At 38.4% G+C, this 20,300-nt stretch overlaps 1 protein-coding gene across 2 annotated transcripts in view; it reads left to right on the top strand.

Annotated features, from left to right (window-relative positions):
* Window positions 1-243: 243 nt before the first annotated feature.
* TNFRSF19 (TNF receptor superfamily member 19) overlaps window positions 244-20,300 on the top strand; it is a 36,466-nt gene continuing 16,409 nt past the window's right edge. Inside the window, exons 1-5 of one of the 2 annotated variants that reach the window (XM_053456422.1) lie at window positions 244-479; window positions 12,193-12,312; window positions 13,125-13,235; window positions 15,841-16,019; window positions 18,027-18,112. In XM_053456422.1, the coding sequence (XP_053312397.1) occupies window positions 12,244-12,312; window positions 13,125-13,235; window positions 15,841-16,019; window positions 18,027-18,112 (445 nt within the window). In that variant the 5' untranslated portion in view covers window positions 244-479; window positions 12,193-12,243. The remainder of the gene's footprint in view (window positions 480-12,192; window positions 12,313-13,124; window positions 13,236-15,840; window positions 16,020-18,026; window positions 18,113-20,300) is intronic. The other variant, XM_053456421.1, reaches the window with a different exon arrangement.

Below are 20,300 nucleotides of genomic sequence, written 5' to 3'. Positions count from 1 at the left end.
AGATAACGGAGAAAAGCGGTTTGTTACTCCGTATAATGAGGCCGTATTGTTATTTGCAGCTATTACAGCGCTTTCCAGTCTTAACTCATTTGTCACCACATAATAATTTTAAAGCAAATACTAAGAGCCACGCCCCCTTGTTGCGGGGCTGCTGGTAGGTTTGCCGTCTCCCACGTGACCCAGCGAGCGCCATTTGGTTGGCAGCTGTATTCTCCTAGCGGTGAGGCTGAAGACTGGGGGTGGTTGGAAGTGGGACGGGCTTGTCGCCTAGGAGACGTCAGAGCCCCTGAGCTCTCCTGCTGTTGCTCCGGCTGTTCTCTTAATGCACGGGGCAGCCGCGCAGGAGCTGATGGGCAGCTGAGAAGCAACGGCGGCCGCTCCGTGAACACCGCGTCCTTAGTCCGGAACAGGGATATACAGCACGGGGGTCCTCGGCGGGCGCCTGGCTGGAGCAGGTGGGCGTCCGTTTTACAGTTCGAGTAAGCGCTGCAATACATGCATATAGCGGGAGACCTGCACTGGAGGGCTGGCTGTGGGGGGCGAGCTGCACTTGGGTCCGGGGCATGCAGGTCACCGTGCTGGGGTATACAGCAATGGATTGGATTGTATCTTGCTGGCTGTTGTTGCTTTGGAGCTCTTATTACCCTTAACCAGCCCAGTAACTTGCTGGGAGTTATGAGAGTTGCTGCCCGGTAGCAGGTGGAAGTCTAGCCTTGCCGTCCTGTGCGAGTGAAATATGTATGCAGACGTTTGAAAGAAAGAGTACCCTATAGAACCATAAACCTTTTCATTGGAAATCAAATTGGGGTATTATTTATTTTTTCATTGTGATATTTCAGTAGGTCCTTTGCTTCTATACAGAACACCAAAGACTTCCATTACAATACATTACATTATAATACACTGTAACACGTTACACTACATTACAATGCATTTCATTACCATACAATATAATACATTACACGTAGCAGTGAGTGTTATAGGGTTTGTAGAAAGATTTCTCAGTTTTGTTGTTTTTTAAAGATGTTTTCTTAAAGTTCTCCTCTTCCTTCTGTGGCTGTTTTATAGGTTGCATTTTTTGTAAATTAAGTTGTTTTTTTTGTTTTGTATGTTTTTTTTTTTATTTAAGCGGCAATTATGAAATAATTATATTAGAAATATTCTGAGCAGATTTGTATCTTCCCTGATTCAATTTTTTATTTGAATACAATCTGATTCCAAGGTGATTCTACTTGTGGAAAAGGCTTTTTTCTGTTTTAAACTTTCCAACCTTAAAGTAGCCTCTAACACACCAATCACTGAGCAGATACAAATCTAGACTTCTTGGATTAAGCAGATATCTCTTCCATCTCTTCTCTTCCAAAAAATTAATCGGAGGAGTCTAGAAATGTTTTTATCTTGGACGGAGGCAGCACCAGGCACTTTGACGGTTTCGAACTTCACCATGAACCTCTGAAGCTAGAGTAAGAACCAGAGACTTGGGGTAAAACATTGATCATTCACACAGATTGATTATAAATTGAAAAAACTGTGACTCCTAGAGTCAACCCGTAAGTGAATTACCCTGCATGGTAGTTGGTGAGGTTGGGTGGAAAGAGAACTAAGTATAACTTGGGTAGATGTTTCCTCTGACCTCGTCTGTACTCTAAGTAGGGACTTCCCAAGTTGAGGTGGTCTCTGTACTGCAGCATTATCTGGAACATACAATCGTATGGCATGAGGTTATTGATCGCTTCTGATAATACTGATGGTGATTGCATCTTCCTTTGTAATAATGTCTTCTGTCAGCCGTTGTAGCTGGATAGAATATTATTGGTGTTTGGGTTCGACAGCCGACCATTTAGCTGCTGCTTTTCCTTGTGCTACTGTTGGATTGAACAAGGACTTTGGAGTGTTTTATTATGTTTAATACAGATAATACATTTAATAGAATAACTTTGTATCTATAAACTGTTTGGACAGAAGGAAGGTTGTCATTTGTAGCTGGTAAAAAAAAGTTGTTCTCATTTGGGATGCTGAACTGAGTATGGGTTCAATTCATTCTGGGCTTTGTAGACCCCCAAAAGACAATTTAAACTAATAGTGGGCCATCAAATGTGTACAAATACAGCAGACACGTGTGGCTAACCTGTTGGGTTTGTATCTTGGGTAAGTTATTTGAATTGAAGAAATACAGAGTAGTTTGGCATTGTCTTTCTACTTTCTGTTATTAGTATAATAAGGAATTATGTACTTTATCAATACATAGTTTTTTTGGTAAATTGTATATGTTTTAATATACGGTTTTCCATGTTATTTACATGACTTTACTGTAGGCTGCTGTGAAAGAATTCATTATCCAGTAATATTCGTATAAATATAATGGAAAAAAAATCATGTTTTTTTTTATTAATTATCGACAGGGGATGTTTACAGCATTTGGCATTATTTCCAACTTGAGAAATAAACAGTAACTTTATTTTTTGCTATTCCGACTAACTGTGTACAGTGGCTTCTTGGTGATAATCTGGCATTGCTGTTATATTTGTGTGAAAGCAGAAAGGAAAGAGGGTAGCTTTAAGTCATGTTCATATAACTATAGTTATTTATAATGTAAGGGTCCTTAAAGTGATATTCACTGACTGCATTAAGCGTTTATAGCCTGTGCTCAGAATAAAGGGGCTATTTTTACACCAGGGAAGCTAATTCCTTTAATCACGTCTGGTATAATTCGACAATAGCGTTGTGCTATTGCCATTGTCTGATATCCACCTGTTGACAGACACTGGCACTCTGTGGGTTAAAGCATTTTAATTTTCTTAAGAAGGTTTCGGATATTTTTGCTGTAGGGCTCATGGCGATGAGGTAACTGATCCAATTCTGTTTCAATGTAATCTGGTTGAGCAACTCGTATTGAGAACACTGGTATGTTTCCTTCGGGAAGCTTTAGATCTGTGTGTGATTACTTGAACATGAGCTAATGTTGGCCTCTCTGTATTCATGACCTGCTATCAGAATGCTGGATCTCTGCCTTTTAAGATCTGCTGAGATGAAATAAAGCAATAGCTGAAAGGCTGTAAGGGTTCTGCCATCTTTAAGTGTGCGAGTTACAGTGGTTGTTTTTTTTTCTTTTGCCGATGTATTAATTTAATAATATATTAAAAATAAATGGTTTTTTTTACCCATAACAAATTAATATTATTTGAATTGATTATTTTGTTGATGTAAGAAATTTAATTGTTAAGGTAAAAAAAACCCCCATCAAATATTTATTTAAATTGAGACATCAACAAAATGCAATCAGTTAAAAGATGGCAGAATCCTTGCAGCCAAAGCCTTTGCTTCATTTAATCTCGGCAGATCTAGATAGCATACATTGCTGAAGGCGTTTTTAAAGAAGATCAAGCTTTCAGATAGCAGTTCATGATTGTCGGCATAAGTGAAACTTTTTGAGGAGCTGGAAAAACTTAAACCAATGCTTTAATCAGAGTTTGGGGTCGCTTACAAACTTCCTTGTAGCTGGAAATGGCTGATTTTTTTTTTTTAATGGAATATCTTCATAGGCATCCAGAGGCCATTTATTACTCTCATTACTCCTGTGTTCCGATGGCACGTTGTGTTCACTGATCCAGGTTTAAAAGTCTGATCGTTAGAAAACCCTTTTGCAATTATGTTACACCTAGAAATTACCTTGTTTTCCCATGAAAACAGCTGAGTGACCCCAAACTTTTGAACAGTTGTGTATTTAGTGCAGCTTGTATTCAGAAAGATCCATCGGGAACCTTAATTTCATACAAAACACTGCTGGGATACTTCATCTTCAGAACATCCACTGGCATCTAATACAAAACATAGATAAAGAAGTCTCGAGCTTCAAGCAAACAGTCAGTTATACCAGTTGATTATTTTCAAAGCACCCTCAACACTAAACTTAGTGAAATCACACAAAGACTTTTCCATAAGAAAAATAATAGACGCGTTATTTTAAATATTTTTGGTAATGGTGAAAAAAAAAGAAAACTAAGTGTCTAAACTTTCTTCTTTTCTTGTGGTCACGAGTGTCTTTGCTAAATTTAATGTTGAAGGTCGTTTGGAAAAGTTGTCTGGTATAGCCGATTATCGTATCGCTTATTCTAATGATTAAGGCTTGTAATGAGATAATTTGCTAGATTTGGGTGTATTGTAATTGGATAAGTACACTGGTTATTGTGCATTTATTTATAGTACAACTGATTATTTGTCTATTTTCCTGTGTTGTGCCCGCCAACCCGTTTTGGGGATAGCTGTTGCGTTTTGAGCAGTTCAATATTTCAAACATCTTTGTGTTCGTCTTAAAGTCTGTTGTGTTATAAAATCGCAACGGCAGACGCTTAGGATTTTGCGTCCCATTTCCTTCACTGCAACTTGAAAAAGAGTATTGGGGGATGACTGCCCCTGAATGCCGCGCCTTGTGTTTAAGAAGGCTGGGTAGGCACTTTTGTTTAGCATTTACCCTTTTGGGCACTGTTAAGAGAGAGACTGGCATATTCAACAGGAGGAGGTAGACTACAACACAAAATTACTTGCAATTGCAAATATCAGAGAGCGGATAATATAAATGAATTCTAAGTCTGTACCATCACTGTGATGATGTATAAGCCCGTGCTTTCCCTGTTGTATTGGGGTTACTTATCTCTGTGAATGTCTTTTTTTTTATCTCTGAGGTCCTAATACAATAACATCCTATCAGCCTCAGATCATTGTGCAGCCAGACAATGGCCCAATGAAGACCATACCTCATTAACTGGTCGTTTCTGCAGTGCTTTCTTCCATTGATCTCTCGATGCCAGTAATTGATCCAAACCCCTAGCTGCGGGCTGTGATGGCTCATGTGGAGACTAATTGATTTCCGCATGCAGGGATTGCTGATCAATAAAACTTTAGAAAATGTCTACAAACGAAACCTGTCTTATATTTAGGCAGACCTAACTGGTCTTATTGCTCCAGTTCTAACCTGCTAATATAACCATTTAAAAAAAAATAATTGTGTTTAATAGGAGCAAACTGCATCTCACGAGCACGGCCCTCTTCCCCCCTTTGTACAGTTGTACAGTGTGTTCATTTTATTGTCTTTTGTTAAATAGTTTCACTGTCCACTATTGTAACTGCGTTATGGATTCTGCTGGCGCTATATAAGTGTAATATGATATACTCGTAATTATGCTTACGTTGGTTTCTTACATCATTGTTATTGTCAATGGGGGGGGGGCTGTGTAGATAAATATAAAAACTCCTCTGGCTGAAAGGACCAAGCATCTGTCTGTCTTTTAAGGAGATCTGTCGCTTTTCCCAAACCTAACATATGTAGTTCAGCACACAACATAAACTTATGTGATAGTGTTTACTAATTTTAAAATAAGCTGTATACATGTTCTAGCAGCTTGCTGTATATGGACATTTCTTCTGCAGAAAATCATCACCATCTTCACGTTAATGGGCCATGTGTCAGGAACAAACGTCTAAGCGCTTGCGCTTCTGCTCCTCCGTCAGCTGCTTAGGCACCCACCTGGCACCCATTTTACTGAACTTAATGCCGGCATGAATCGGGGCATAGGCGGATCCGACGCTCACATTCAGCTTTCCTGCAACCTCTTCAACTGTTCTTCCGTTTTCGAGAAATAGTTCCAGGGTTCCAGAAATAGTTCCAGGGTTCTTTCTTCATTCCTCGTGGTCGTGGCTGTAGCTGGATGTCCGTTGCTCTCTTCATCTGTCGCACCAGTACAGCCATTTTCAAATTTTTCAATCCATTCATAGACGACTCTACCAGAGAGAACTTCATCCCCATACTGAGCACACGTGTGAAGATGAATTTTGTGCTCCTGGCACACCTTCTGCCCACAAACAGCATGTGACAGAACGCTGCTCCTTTTTGGTGGAATTTATAAGTTTCGCATTCGGGATAATATGTTACTAGCCTGTGATTTCACTCTATCACGACAAAGTCTTTTATTGTGGACCAAAGCCTGACCATTGTTTGGAACCGTCTTATTGAAAATATTGCTTCTACTTAATGTGATCAGGATATTGATGCCGCAGTAAGGACTGCTCGGAGATGAGAGAGGTCACATATCTTTGTGTGTTAGTTGATTTCATTTTTCATGGAAGTAACGTCTTAAACAAGTCACTTTATCCGTATGGATACTTTCCAGAAATACACAGAAAGCTGGCATGGATTCATTGTTCCTGTATTGGCATTGATGCTGTAAATAGATCTAGGATGGTAATTCTTCGTGTAATTCAATAATCTTTAAGAAACTTGTCGTAGGACTTGCTTCGATTTTGATGCAGTTTTTTTTTTTTTTCTACAATATAGATATTTTTCATCACTGTTAAGATTATATATTTCCTATATGGGTGAAAATGACAGACATGCAGAATATAACGTAATGCTATATGGTTATTAGTTATGTATTTAAAATGGATTGAGTAAAGTTAATGGAATCTTATAGGTGGGCAATCACAGGTGGGCATCTGTGACATATTTCCACAGGCAAGTACTCTGCCTCATGTAGCCTAAGAGAACAAATATATTGTAACATCAAAATATGCATGCATAATGAATGCCATATTATGTGTGTGTGTAATATATATATAATTACTTAAATAGGAAATATATAAAATGTAGGGTTTTTTTTTATAAAAACAATAACTGATGTTGATGTAATGATATCACAGCAATAGAATAGGCAGTAGTGGTTTATCTAGCACTTTTTTTTTTTTTTTTTTCTTATGAATGACGGCACCCTTTCACGTAAGACACCCTCTCTTTAAATCTCCCATGGCATTTTATGGTATACTGTAGTAAATACACAATATATGTTGAACGAACACTCAGGCACTATTTTGGAGTCTGTTTTGCAAATTGGTTCAGCCATTCTTTAGTTTATTGGTGTTAGAAAATGACACATCTCTCATTATGCACACGCTTTCTGATACAATGTGATTTGGCTGCTGCTTCAAGCACGTGCAATAACTTTATACACCAGTAGTTTGTAATTATCAGTCTTTTCCTGTATGGATGTGTGTTTTTTTTTTTGTTTGGGGTTTTCCCCAAATGTAGCTTTTTTTTATTTTAAACTAAAATGAGTGCACCATAACAGTAACACTTTTGGCACAATGTACCTAGTATAAAACTGAAATGAAAATATCTTTATTAAACATTGGATACCCAGAAGGCCCAAACTTGTTCAGGTTGTGTTTTGCTGTTACAGATCTGTTATACAGTTGTGTGGAGTCATTTAAGAAAAATACGTTTTATTGACACCATTAAATTGAATTGTTTATGCAGTTGTCTATCAGTGATCCACAGCCCTAAACATGTCCACCAAACAGGGTGACCACATAATCCATGCTTTCCAGGACACACAAATGTAAAGTATTGCTAACGGCACATGTAAAGTGCTACCCTTAAGAGAGACACAAGGATGGTAAGCAATGGCCTGGAGGTGCGAGTGGCATGATCCTCTTAGTAAGGCGCGATTGGCATGATACTCTTAGTAAGGTGCGATTGGCATGATCCTCTTAGTATCAGCAGTTGTCCCTTTGCGTATTACAAAACCGTTCTCACTTTAAGAACAGAGGCCTGGACTTCTGGATGCTACTGACTACTAAGTGGCAGATGAGCTAATGATATGGTGAGACAAAGAGCAAGCTGAAACTAGCCATGGTGTGCTGTGATTTATTGATGTTAACTTGCCTTTAGGAGCTGGATTTTCTATACTGGGAAAGTCCAGCTGTGTTCCTAAATAGTCCTTACAAGAATATTACTGCTTTTGTACAAGTGGTGCCATAATTGCCTCCATTGTTTTAATTATAGGATCTGTGACAAAAACCGGAATGTCTATTAGACGCTCACACATTTATGGATGTATAATAAATTGCAAAGTCCTTTTTGGCTTTCAAATGATTACTGCCATTTGCAATTCCTTATTATACGTTCCTTGTGTCTTTCTATAGTATGACATCACCACCTGGCATTTGTCTGCCGGGCTGAGTAAGGTGGCACTGGCTCTAGCCCAACAACAGATTCTGCCCAGCTCATTAGGAAGGATGTAGAAGTAAAACAACTAAATATACCACCAACCCTATTATCCCAAATGGCGGCTGGGTACCAAGTTTTATTTCTTTCATATCCATATATTTAGGTGCAGCATTTCCCACTGTGTAGTATTTTAAACTTAAAATCAGTAAAGATTTTAATTTTTAAAAGTTTAGTTATAGGATGTAGGACAAGCCGGCACAAACAAGGTGTTTCAAGTTGGATTCTGTGTTGGACCCAATTGACAATTTGGGCATGTTGTCTAGTTCAACCCCCAACTCCTCTCGTCCTGTGTCACACTTGGCTTACTCGACTGTATCTGGAGACATTTTGGGTATTATTGCTTGCTTCCCAACGTCAGTTTCTTTTTTTTTTTTATTTGGCAATGCCCTCTCCCTGCACATTCTGCACACAGAAAAGGCTGTTTGAGGCTAGCTTGTATACACGGCTACTCCTGTCATTCACAATGCTACTCCCAGAGCTGTGGGAAGTTCCCAGGTATGCTAGTCAGTGGCTGGTCGCTAAACCATTAGATCATGTCATACATACACGCCTAGAGTCACATCTGTCCATGAGCCGGTAAACAGAGTAGGTTCTTATTGCCAGGAAATCGCACAACAAAAAACAAGGCATCGAGGTATCAGAAGGGTTAATACAAACATCCAGGTCTGATCACGAAGCCAAGGCCGAGGCAGGCTGCAAGAATCATCGTTCAATAGAAAGGCAAAGGGTTTGGTACGCAGTCAATCCAAATGGCAAAAGAACACTAAGGTATAGGGAGCAGAACCAACCGATACCTCAGCAAAGTGTATAAGGAGGCCAGGGTTTTAATACCTTTTTGATTTGGGCGTCTTTGTAACTTCTTGTGAAAACACACGTTGTCATGGCAACCCTGCATCCCGTCCCTCTCGGTGCCGTCATCAGTTGAGCATCATCATTGAGTCTCCATTCACCGCGGGAATGAGCAAAGCGGCTAAGAGTCACCTCGGCTATCCTGAGCATGGCGTTTGACACCTAGCCATGTGACCTGAGAGCATACTCATAGTATGGCTTGAGAAATGAGTACATACAGTGCATGGTCTTAATTCTTTATTTATAGCAATTGCTAAACATCCAAAGTAATAGTTCTTTCCTTAGGCTAGGTTTCCACTTGGGTTTTTGTCCGGCGTTTTTTTCTTGATGAAAAACGCCAGGAAAACTGCCAAGAAAACTGCCGCTGCATTTACCTGCGTTTTGGCGTTTTTTCTGCAGTTTTTTCTGGCGTTTTAGCCTTTCTGTGGAAATTGCTTTTTTTGACCTTAGGCAGTTTTTCCAGCCTTTACAAGTTAGAAGTTTCACCCAGCTAAAAGGGATTAGGATAAATGGCAAGTATCTGCCCTCTCCTGATGTCATTTACTTGGTAGACCCTTTTGTCTCTTTTCTGTGGTTTGTAAGGCATGCTTTATTTCGAATGTCTGCTCCTCTGGGAAGATTGGCCCCAAATGATGGTGCAAATTGTTTGCTGTTGCTTTTGGCACGCAGGATCTGGTCGCGTATGTTTGTTTGTAATGGCATGTTTGTTCCAAATGGTGTAAAATTCAATATGAACCAGTCCAGGACTTTGTTTTGTGTGAAACTGTTTGTTTTCAGCCTATTTCTCGTAGGACACACAGATACTGGGTCCATCCTCTGCATTGTAACTGTGGAAAAAACGCCATAAAAAACGCCAAGGCAATAAACCCACATGGCTTTTTCATGGCGTTTTTTCTCTCCCATAGACTTCTATTGGAGAAAAAAAGCCAAGATTTCTTGCAAAAAACGCCAGAGTGTCAACATGCTGCAGTTTTGAAAAACTGCCACAGAGCCCAAAAAAGCAGAAAAACGCCAAAGAGGACTGAAAAAACGCCAAACAGAAAAACGCCAAGTGGAAATGGCATTTTGCGATTTCCCATTGAATTACAGCTAACATCTGGCTGCATGCGTTTTTCACAAAAAAACGCCAGGTGGCGCTATTGGCGTTTTTATAGGCGTTTTTAGCTAAAAAAACCCAAGTGGAAACCTAGCCTTACCTTATTTTTTTCAGCTGCATATGTGTTGATAATGCTGAGTAAATCTTAGTTTTTTTAATTAGGTTGCCTTTTTAAAAGAGGGTAGAGATTGTCACTGGAAGCTGAGATCAATGGAAACAAGGTGCCAGGCGCTCGCGGATGCCTAGAATCCCAGAAGGAGAATCTAGTTTCATTATTATTTATTGATTTATATAGCACCATTATATTCTGCAGCGCTGTACAATGGATAAACAGGACATAAGTACCGCATCGGGTAACAATTTGGTCTTAAAGAAACAACAAAGTATGGAGTGCAGTGGGGGTAAACAACACAAGCTCTAAAGTGCAAACGTTTGAGGCTTACCAGCTACACAAGTGTATCTCCATGTAAATTCTGAAATCCCAGCAAAGACTCTCAATGACGGCATCATGTGAATGTATATTTTATTTTTTTTTATTTTTTTTTATTTGGCAATCTCCCATGCTGTACACTATGGGTTAATTTTTCTTAGAGGCAACCATTTGTCTGTAAACACCAGTACCTGTTCTTCCAGCCTCCTGGCTCGGTGTCAGCTGCCGTTGTAGCTATAGCCCGAGGGGTTGTGAGATGAAAGTGATCATTATGGCCCGAAATGTTTTTAAAAAAGCTGAACCCAACCAGGATACAGCCAGCAGGGGAATGTTCTCAGCTGCAGGTCTTGACACTGTGCCGAGTGGCCCGGGCCACGAGTCTTTTCAGCCCCAACCTTCCAATTATCTAGTTATGTAGATGAGAATCCTTCTCTTTTGTGTGTGTGGGAATTCTGCTGCAAGGAAGTGACTTCCTCCAATTTACTTTGGAGGGTGCTTTTTATTTTATATGTACAGTGGATTTTACTGGAGGAAATATTTAAAGGAAGCAATTGTTTTTGTTTTTGCAAAGGTCTAGGTTGTCCTACGTAGACTCCTGTTGCGATAGAAGATGATATTGAGGAGAACATGATTTGTTTTAATCAGAACAATTTTGTGGCAGTGTCTTTATGTCTTGATGCAAAATTTCTCATGTCTTGGTGTTTCTTGAATTGTGTGAGCTACTTATTAAAAGCATGGATATGAGTTTTATATTTGTTTTTCAATATTTCTGGTCTATGGACTGCTTACTGCAGTTCTTCACAGAAGACCAACAATGGAAAATAACTATAAACTAGCAGCGGAATTGTTGTATGTATTAATAGACGATTTTCCCACGGGTCGATGTTTGGAAATCACAAAGTTGGCTGGCCACATTTTTTTAGTCTGCTTCTCAGAACACAATAGCATTGATTTCCTGATGTCTCAGGTGGCTTGTTCTGCAAGGGGCGCTAAAATGCTATCGGCGCTTATCAAAAGTGTCAGGCGGGTTTGGTCTCACAAAATAACAACCACATGTTATTTTGTAAATTGGAACATAGGTTTTTTTTTTATTATTTTAGCTCAAAATACATTCGGAAAATGTTTTAGCACAAAGTTGAATTTCTGACTACGGAAACTAAAGTGTTTTAATTGAGCTTGAAGAATGTTTGGTGTACCGAGCTGAATGTTAAACATAACTGTAATAACTGTGTTAAAGAACTACTTAGAACCAAAGTTATTACTAAACTGTTACATTTAGTAATGACACCTTTTTTTGGGGGGGGCGGCGGGGGGGGGACGTGTGTGTGTATGTATGTATATGTATATGTGTGTGTGTATATATATATATATATATATATATATATATATATATATATATATATATAATTTCTTTAACTCCCCCACTCTGTGATGGAGCTGACTTATTGATGGCTCCCATTGCAAAAATTTAAAGGGACATGTTGGCTGTATGTATTAAGATGTATGTGATGGCTGCAGTTTCCCTAAAGCAAGTGGTACCTTGTGATAACATTTTATTAAGCCAGAACAATAATTCTAGGTAAAACACACAGCATTTCATCTTCATTTTCTTTTCTCAGAGAGAACAAACTGGGTTTGTAGCCATATTTTCTAAGATTCTTATGTCCATGGAATTCTGTTAAAAATCAGTTTGCGTTTCCAATAAACAATCTACATAGTTTATCGTTTTGTTAATGCTGATATTTGTTCTTCCCTCAGGTCGCCTTGAAAGAATCTACTCCTTTAAATAAATACATTAAAAAAAAAAAAATGGACATCCCACCCCAAAAGAAAAGGTCTCGCTCTCTTATGATGCTGCTACTTGTGATGTTCTGCTTGGTAAGCTTAAATACTATTTTTGTTTTCATGTATGCATGTATAAACAAAAAAAAAAAGGAAAAAGTCAATAGCAGTCTGCAGGGACAATTACCAAGTGATAAAGCAAAGTAAAGTCAAGCAAAATTAGAAGGTTTAATTAGTAGGATATGTGTGTGTATATAATATATAACTATACAAATGCAGAAAAAATGTTGTGTGTATATATTACCAATTTAACAAGACATGCTCATGTCAATGCATGCCATCATTTATGTATACGTTTGTCTTAAAATAATCTTAATCTACGTTTAAATAATGAACAAACACAATCCACTATAACTAATATCACGCACGTTATATTGTTCTTGTCCATATTTAATACATCATTCAGACATCCACAATGTGGGTTGGAAAAAGTATGCAAACCTCCAGGCTAATCACTTCAACAAAAGCTAATTGGAGTCGGTATTTAGCAAACCTGGAGTCTAATGAATGAAACTGGAGGAGGGTTTTGAGGTTCGACCAGTTAATAAATCCAAGGGTTCACTTACTTTTTCCACCAGCACTGTGAATGTTTAATGGATGTGTTCAATAAAGACATGAAAGATTATCATTGTTTGTGTGTTTGTTTATACTTTTATATAGATCAGATCACGTTTTATGAACAATGAATGCAGAAAACCCAGTAATTCCAAAGGGTTCGCTTTTCTTTTTTTGTCTATTATAGACATTCATCTTTTAAATGGGCAGGCTAGATGAACCAAATGGGTCTTATCTGTCAAATTCAATGTTTCCATGTTTAACCTGACGATTGTTTTTTCTTCACTTTACAGATCAGACAGGTGTTTTCTGAAATTGGAGACTGCAGGGAGCAAGAATTTCTAGATAGCAATGGGGTTTGTAAACCTTGCAGACAATGTGGCCCTGGAAACGAGCTGTCTAAGGTATAGTATAGCTTGGCATGATGATAACCTGGAACATGGGTGACTGGCAATTGAAAGCGCTTCAGTTTGAAACGTATTGATTAAATTGTAGCAGTTCTATCGCGTAAAGACTTCTGACTAGTTTTTCATATGGCTGATGTCCCACTCTTGCAAAGTAAAGACTAAACCTCAAGTGGGTCTTGGAGGGTTACTAATACTAGGTGCACTACATGGTAAAGTCTCTTTACTAAAATATTTTCACTGGTGGATAAAGAAATCTGGGGGAGCTACTCAAATGTCATGTTTGCACACCGCCTATGTACCTTTGTAGGCGCTGGTGACTTTCTCGTCTGTTGTATTGTATTTTTCCGATACGACACCTAGTCGCGCTTCTTATGTGTACTGGGGCACGTGTTATACGCTGTAATGTGACACTTATACTTGAGCTGTACTTGCCTCTCTTTTGATATCGGCCTGATGCCATTGACTGTGCATAGACCATTGCCATTGTATGTCTGTATGCTACTGCTGACATGTCTGTATTTTGCTTTTATACCTTTTAATAAACGGAGAATTGAGTAAGAAATCTGGGGGAAAGCCCAGTCTATATTATATAATTCATTGGGCTGAATATAAAGTGTGCGATTATAGGCAGCACCTATACTTAGATGCATTTCAGTGAATTCAGTAATGTTACAACTATGGGCCACACACTGACGCACATTATAAAGTAATATTGGCTTAAAGCCGAGCCAGTAAGTTATTTAGAAATAACCACAGTGTTCTATCTCCAAGTTCAGCTAGTGTTCTGATGTAATAATACTTAAGACCTGTTAAAGAAACCTTTTTGTGTTTACTTGGCTTAATGTGTGTTGAGAACCATATTTTTATAGTGTTTTAGAGATTTGACCACTTTTTTTTTTTTTTTTTCTCTCTTTCATTTCTATCCGCTTTTCTCTTTAGCACTTGTGCATGAGAAGGATACTGATTACCCAGCCAGCAGAGGAGCATATAATTGCTTCTCTCCAAATTAAGAACTTGGCTGGCAGTGAAACCTTTGAATTAGTAGCATCTGTCACTACAAAAACACATGGTCATTATCAAGTCGGGAAACCGCAAAATTCCTTTTGGTAGATAATAGAAAGCAGAGTTGTGTTTCATGATTGCTTTTATGTTTGATTTTTAAATCCTGCTTTAGTTTTTTTTTTTTGTTTTGTTTTTAACAAAACCCACATACTACGCTGATCGTGATTTGGCCTTTAGATATTTAAGTAGGTCCTATGTTGTGCATTCAATATAAAACAAGGGATTCTACATCTTTATGATACTGCGGCCCTTCAATAGGTGTACAGATCTTTTCTGCTGCTAATTGGAATTATATACAACCAAGCTTGTGCTTCGTTTCAGAAATGATCTGCATGATTAAATGTCTGCAGAACTTGACATCTGACTCCTTTTCTATAAAAATCACATTTGGCTCATGAAAAACTTAAAAGGCTGTCATCTCCTTACATAAGGTTAAGTCAAGGTTGACTCTGGGATTAAAGTAACCAATGTTCCTTGAATGTCATCAAATTCTATGTAGGCCAAGTGGTCAGAAACAGAACGATGCTGAGCTCGGGGGAATGTTGCCAGCAGCTTTACCAAACTCTCTTCCCCAAAGAATCAGAAGGTCTTCAGTAAATTCTGACAAGAAACTCACACTTGTCCAAGTTTTAGCTTCGTTAATGTGAAGCAGCTCATAAATAGGCCCTCGGAGATTTTTTTTTCTTTTGGTTACTTTTTATATTCATTGCTTTGTTTTTTTCCCTTCTGCTTTTCTTCATTTGTTTTACCATTGTCTTGTTTTTGTGTATATTTTTGAAACCATTGCTGACCCGAGCCAGCATTGCATGTGATTCCCTTTGGCAATAGAATTGGAAAGGTGTGGATTTTATTTGTAATCCTAAATTCTTGGCTAAGTGGAATACTGCTGTACAAGCTTTCTATCCAGCTTCCGAACGTTCACATGCCCAGCTTAATTAGAAAACAGATACCTCGCCGGGCTCTACCATAAGCTGGTAATAATGCAACAGTGGGAGTCCTTGAAGGGCTTTTATCATTCAAATGCTCGGTGGTTTCTCGAATAAAGTGGATGACTAGTTTTTGCTTATAGAAGTAAGGGAGATTATTAGCACTGAAAAACATATCAGGGTCCGCTGAAAGAACCATTCTTTGTCTTCAATAAGCCCTGCAATTGTTAAAGAGCCAAGTCTACTTACATTATATAAAAATAAGGGTTTTTGTTAATTGCAACTCCCGCCTTTCCCCTGCACAGCTCAGTTTACTTTTTTTGCATTTATATACAGTATATATGCCAGAAAAAAACACTTAACTATATTCCCAGAACACTTTATGCAATCATGTTTTATGTGTTTGTTTTTTTGCTAGTTTAAATATTTGTATATACTGTATTTGCTTTGTTTGCTAGGTTTTGCTTAATTTATACAACCCCTATACTTCTATATTTTCTCTCTCGTCCAAGAGTTGTTGCTGACTGCTTATTGCAGATATTTATTGACTTTCTGGATGATTAGCTGTTGTTTTTGTTAACTTGTTGGAGTTACTTGTGACATTTGTTTTTCAGGAATGCGGCTTTGGATATGGAGAGGATGCACAGTGTTTGCCGTGTAGGCCCAACAGGTTTAAAGACGATTGGGGTTTTCAAAAATGTAAACCTTGTCTGGACTGTGCTACGGTAAACCGTTACCAGAAAGCAAACTGCACTCCCACCGGCAACGCCCTGTGCGGAGACTGCTTACCCGGGTGAGTAGACCAAGCACAACCATTAAATAAAAAGTGAAGTGCTATATCTGAAATGCATATTGGCCAATATTATAAGACTTTGGGCGTTCATCCTACTTTCTGTGCATGTATCACTTGGTCACCGTATGAAGAGTATTACCGTGCAGAAATTCTTAACCCATTTCTCTGTAGTATAAAGGATAGGCAGGAAAACATACAGAAATCATTTGGTTTTAGTGACCACGTGACTGATTGTATTATCTGTTTTCCCGTATTATGTAAAGTAACTTGAAGGCATATGACTGAGAGCTGTAGCTATTTAATTAAATGTCTAGTAAAGGGCCATTCAGTGATACATATTATATTAAAGGGACGGTTTAGCGTCCCAGACAGCTTCACAACTATAGAATGCATAGCTATGTACACATTTACTTAAGGAGAAGCTGCAGTAGAAGATCTGTGTCACCAACAAGCCTCCTTCAGGCTAGATGCAAAAGGGGTTTCTGGAGAATCCTTCCATGGATTCGGGAAAATGTTGGTTATCATTGTCAAAAAACCTGTTTTACTTTTTATTTTATTTTTTTGTTCTAATAAACTTGGGCTTGTTATATTCTGGATGATTGAAGCACAACACTGAGCTGATTTTTTTTTTTGTTTTTTTTTTTATGGTAATGCTAATGAAGTTATTCCTCCAATATACAATACAATAGTATAATACTTATGTATTAGTCAGAATGTCCATTACGTTGATTAACAACGAGGCATTGGATTGTTCATCACGCACAGTCAGAATCTCTGTGTAGTAGATTGGGTTAAGATAACAGAGCTACGCATACAAATGGCTACTATGAAGCTGCCTTAAAAAATATTATACTGTGCAAAAACTAGAAGGGTTTTCAAAACCGGAACAGCAGATTATTTCTGAGAACGTATTTTTTAATCTATGAAAAATAATAATTACAAGATGATACTGAGCTATGGTATGCATTAAAGTGAGGAGGAACAAAGTGAAAAAAGAAAACCTTAGTAAACACTGTAATTATGATGTTGCTATGACATCTGTAACTGCCGGTTACAGAGAAAATCCTGGGGTCTACACCATATGTGCCCACCTTACTGGGGTAGCCTCGTGACACAGCTGCTTGTTATGGCGCTCATGCCATATTATAATTCCAAAAGATCCGAGGTACTTTTTTTCCCACAACGGACATGCTTTAAGGCATGCGGTAGACTGTTTGTACATGTTACAGTATAATCGCTGTTCTGCTGTGTTATCAGGATAAAAGAGAATGCTTCCGTACATATTTTTGATTGTTTACTCAAGTAGTTGCAACTGTATCTTCAGACTTACAAAGCACCGGTTGTCAGCAGTACTTGTTCATCCCTACGACACATTGCAAACCTCCACAAAGCTGCTTTGGTGGTTCCATTAAACTTCAACCACGACCAAGAAGCCAGCCACACTTTGTCGGCGGGGGGAATGTATTTAACATGAATGTTTTAACTGCACATGACAGACGTTTAAGTGAATCTGTCATCTCTGCAGCCTTTGGCGTAGCTTTGGCTTTGTGTTCACCAGTCTAACTGTTATAAAGCTACTGGCTTTAAAAGTAAGCGATTATTTCATGAAAGATGAGGTCTGTGACAAAAAGTGGCATAGACAGGGCCATCTCTTTACCCTAACTTTAAACTGAATATAAAAAAAGATCACTTGTGGTGATTTGGTAATGACCTTTCCAATGGACCTCTACAGATACAGGTTTTTACTTTGAGAAAGAAAATACATTTTGAAGACATAAATGTTAGTTTCTAGATTGTATTTAGTATGCAATGAAAATTGGCTTTTGTTTTTGTACATCCCACGTTGTTCTACGTAAACTTTGAGGCTTTGCAGAAGAACCAAAGTGTGGTCTCGCCATCTTCTGTCATTAAATAAGTAAATGTGTTTGTTACCAGTGTATTTTTAGTTGGACGCCAGACCGTGCCATCGTGCTGTGACACTACCCTTTACTACTTTTTCCTTTGCAGATTCTATAGGAAGACTAAACTCGGTGGTTTTCAAGACATGGAATGTGTCCCATGTGGAGACCGACCGCCTCATTATGAACCTCACTGTGAGTATCTCCAGTTTTGTCTGTTAATATGTTTTGTGTCATACTTTAAGAGACTGTAGATGGTTTGAGCGCACTATTACATGTATGATAGCGTTTACACTTTTCACCTGTCTGTTTTGTGGCCAATTATTCACTTGTTCTATGCATCAAAGATCTTACCTGCTGCTGCAAAACTGGAGTATCGAAGCGGCCGGCCTCTTGTGTTTTACTTAGAGAGCTGAATGTGATTGGCGGCTGTCAGGCGTCTTTGCAGGCATCATAACCAGTAATACCAAACCATCCATTGTCTTACAAATCGTTACAATGACATATGCCCTTAGGGTGCTCTACCATTTAGGCAGGAATTGATTCCTTGATGTTGTTTAACAGCGATTTAAAATCAGTTGGCATTTTCTTTCTTGTCTTTGAAATGGTGGTGTTCCTTATATCTCCTTTGACTTGTTTATGATTACCTGTACCTTTTAGAAACTTTCTTATGCTGTGTATTTTCTGTTTTAAGCATGCAATTATTCAGGAGATATAGGTTTACCTCTGTTTTCACTTCTTTATCTAAAACTTATAGGATAAATCATCTCCAATGCCTGCGCTGAATAAGCACACAGGGTGCGATAATCATGTAGGCAAGGACATCATGTAAGCATTTAAGGAGTTTGCAGACCTACTTTAAACTTGCCAGGTTTCAAATAAGAATGAACAGTTTTCCTGATGGTAATTCTGCCTATTATGCTGGTGGAATGATCTTTGTCAACTCCCCAAGCTCCATGCCAGTGTCCCAAGTCTAACCTCTACTGCTTTGTTCTTATGTTTTATTGTGTTTCGGTTATGGTCTCTGTGAGTGGTCAAAGGATCCCTGCAGGTGTTACTTGTGTCTGAATATTGCTCATTTGTGACTGTATATATTCCCACACTTCTAGAATGTTTTGGGTTTTTCCAAACTACAGATCCAGTGGTTGGTTATCTTTTTAATGTATGTTTTTTATTTCTAGATATACCATTTAAATGAACTTTTTGACCTCTGATTTACATTTTACACTCTACCATTGAGGGGGCTAGCCATGTTTTCCAGCTGTAACATATAAACGCAGAACTAAAAATAAACGGACTTAATAAACACCCGGCTTAGTCGTGATACATCTACGCTGCCTTCCCATGGGGAGCTGCTTAATACTCTCAAAACCGTCACCTTATTCCTACTCTCTAATAATAGTACTTCAAAGATAACCTACACCCAGCCAAAGTGTATAAATTGCTGGACAGTACAAACATATCAGATTTCAGTCTTGGCCTTCAATAGAGGAGAAAGACAAATATTTGTCTGTATTGAAGTGCTTTGGTGGCAAATAAAAGTGTAGTGTACATGCCTGTGGGCTCCATAAATTCACAATGTCTTTTTTTAATGGTGAGATACTTTGGCATGTGTTTTGTTTGCCCATGAACACTTGTAAGGGGCATGAACTTCCTGCGGTAAAGGCTTTATAGAGAGTAGCGAGTATATCAGCACTTTGATCAGGGATTCTGAGAGCTAGTCGAAGTTGATTATTACCCAGATGGCAATAAATCTTCCTCCTCGCTTTTATCCACCACTACCGGTCTCGGAGATTTGTAAAGCTACAGCAGGGAGGTAAATGTTTAAACTGGTTTCTGTTTTCAAAGACCACTTTAAAGAAAGGAATAAAATGTTTTGTTGTAGCAGGGAGCTGGGGATGAGTCAGAGGTACATGGTGGCCAAATGCTGAGCGTACGCGGCCAACTTTCCATGAGAGTGTTTGCTAATTTGCCGTCCTTGTTAAGTATTGCACGGTCCGTTTTTGTTTTTTTTCCTTCTAAAAATAAGGCCAAGAACTTGGAAGGCTCAGAAAAGGAAATGTGAAATAGGTTGGACTTCCTTTCCCCGTTGTAATTTGGATTGGCTTTATTTCAGACAAGTTTTTTTTTTTTTTTTTTTTCAAACTATGATGTGGTGTAAAATGGGCAAACTAGATGGGCTCAATGGTTCTTATCTCCTTTTAAAGGGGATTTAGTTGTATGTTTTTATATAAGTTATTTGTGGCCTTATTTTTTTTTGTTCAGTGGTTATTGACATTTGGAATCTTTTACTGAGGTTGGAAAATAAATGTTGCATAAAATGTCAAGATGCAACAGATGAAGGTTCATCATTTACTAAACGTGAGTGAAAATCTACCAAATT

This window comes from Spea bombifrons, chromosome 2 (assembly GCF_027358695.1).
Source record: "Spea bombifrons isolate aSpeBom1 chromosome 2, aSpeBom1.2.pri, whole genome shotgun sequence".
In the NCBI taxonomy this organism is placed as follows: Eukaryota; Metazoa; Chordata; class Amphibia; order Anura; family Pelobatidae; genus Spea; species Spea bombifrons.
This window is presented reverse-complemented; position numbering and strand designations above follow the sequence as displayed.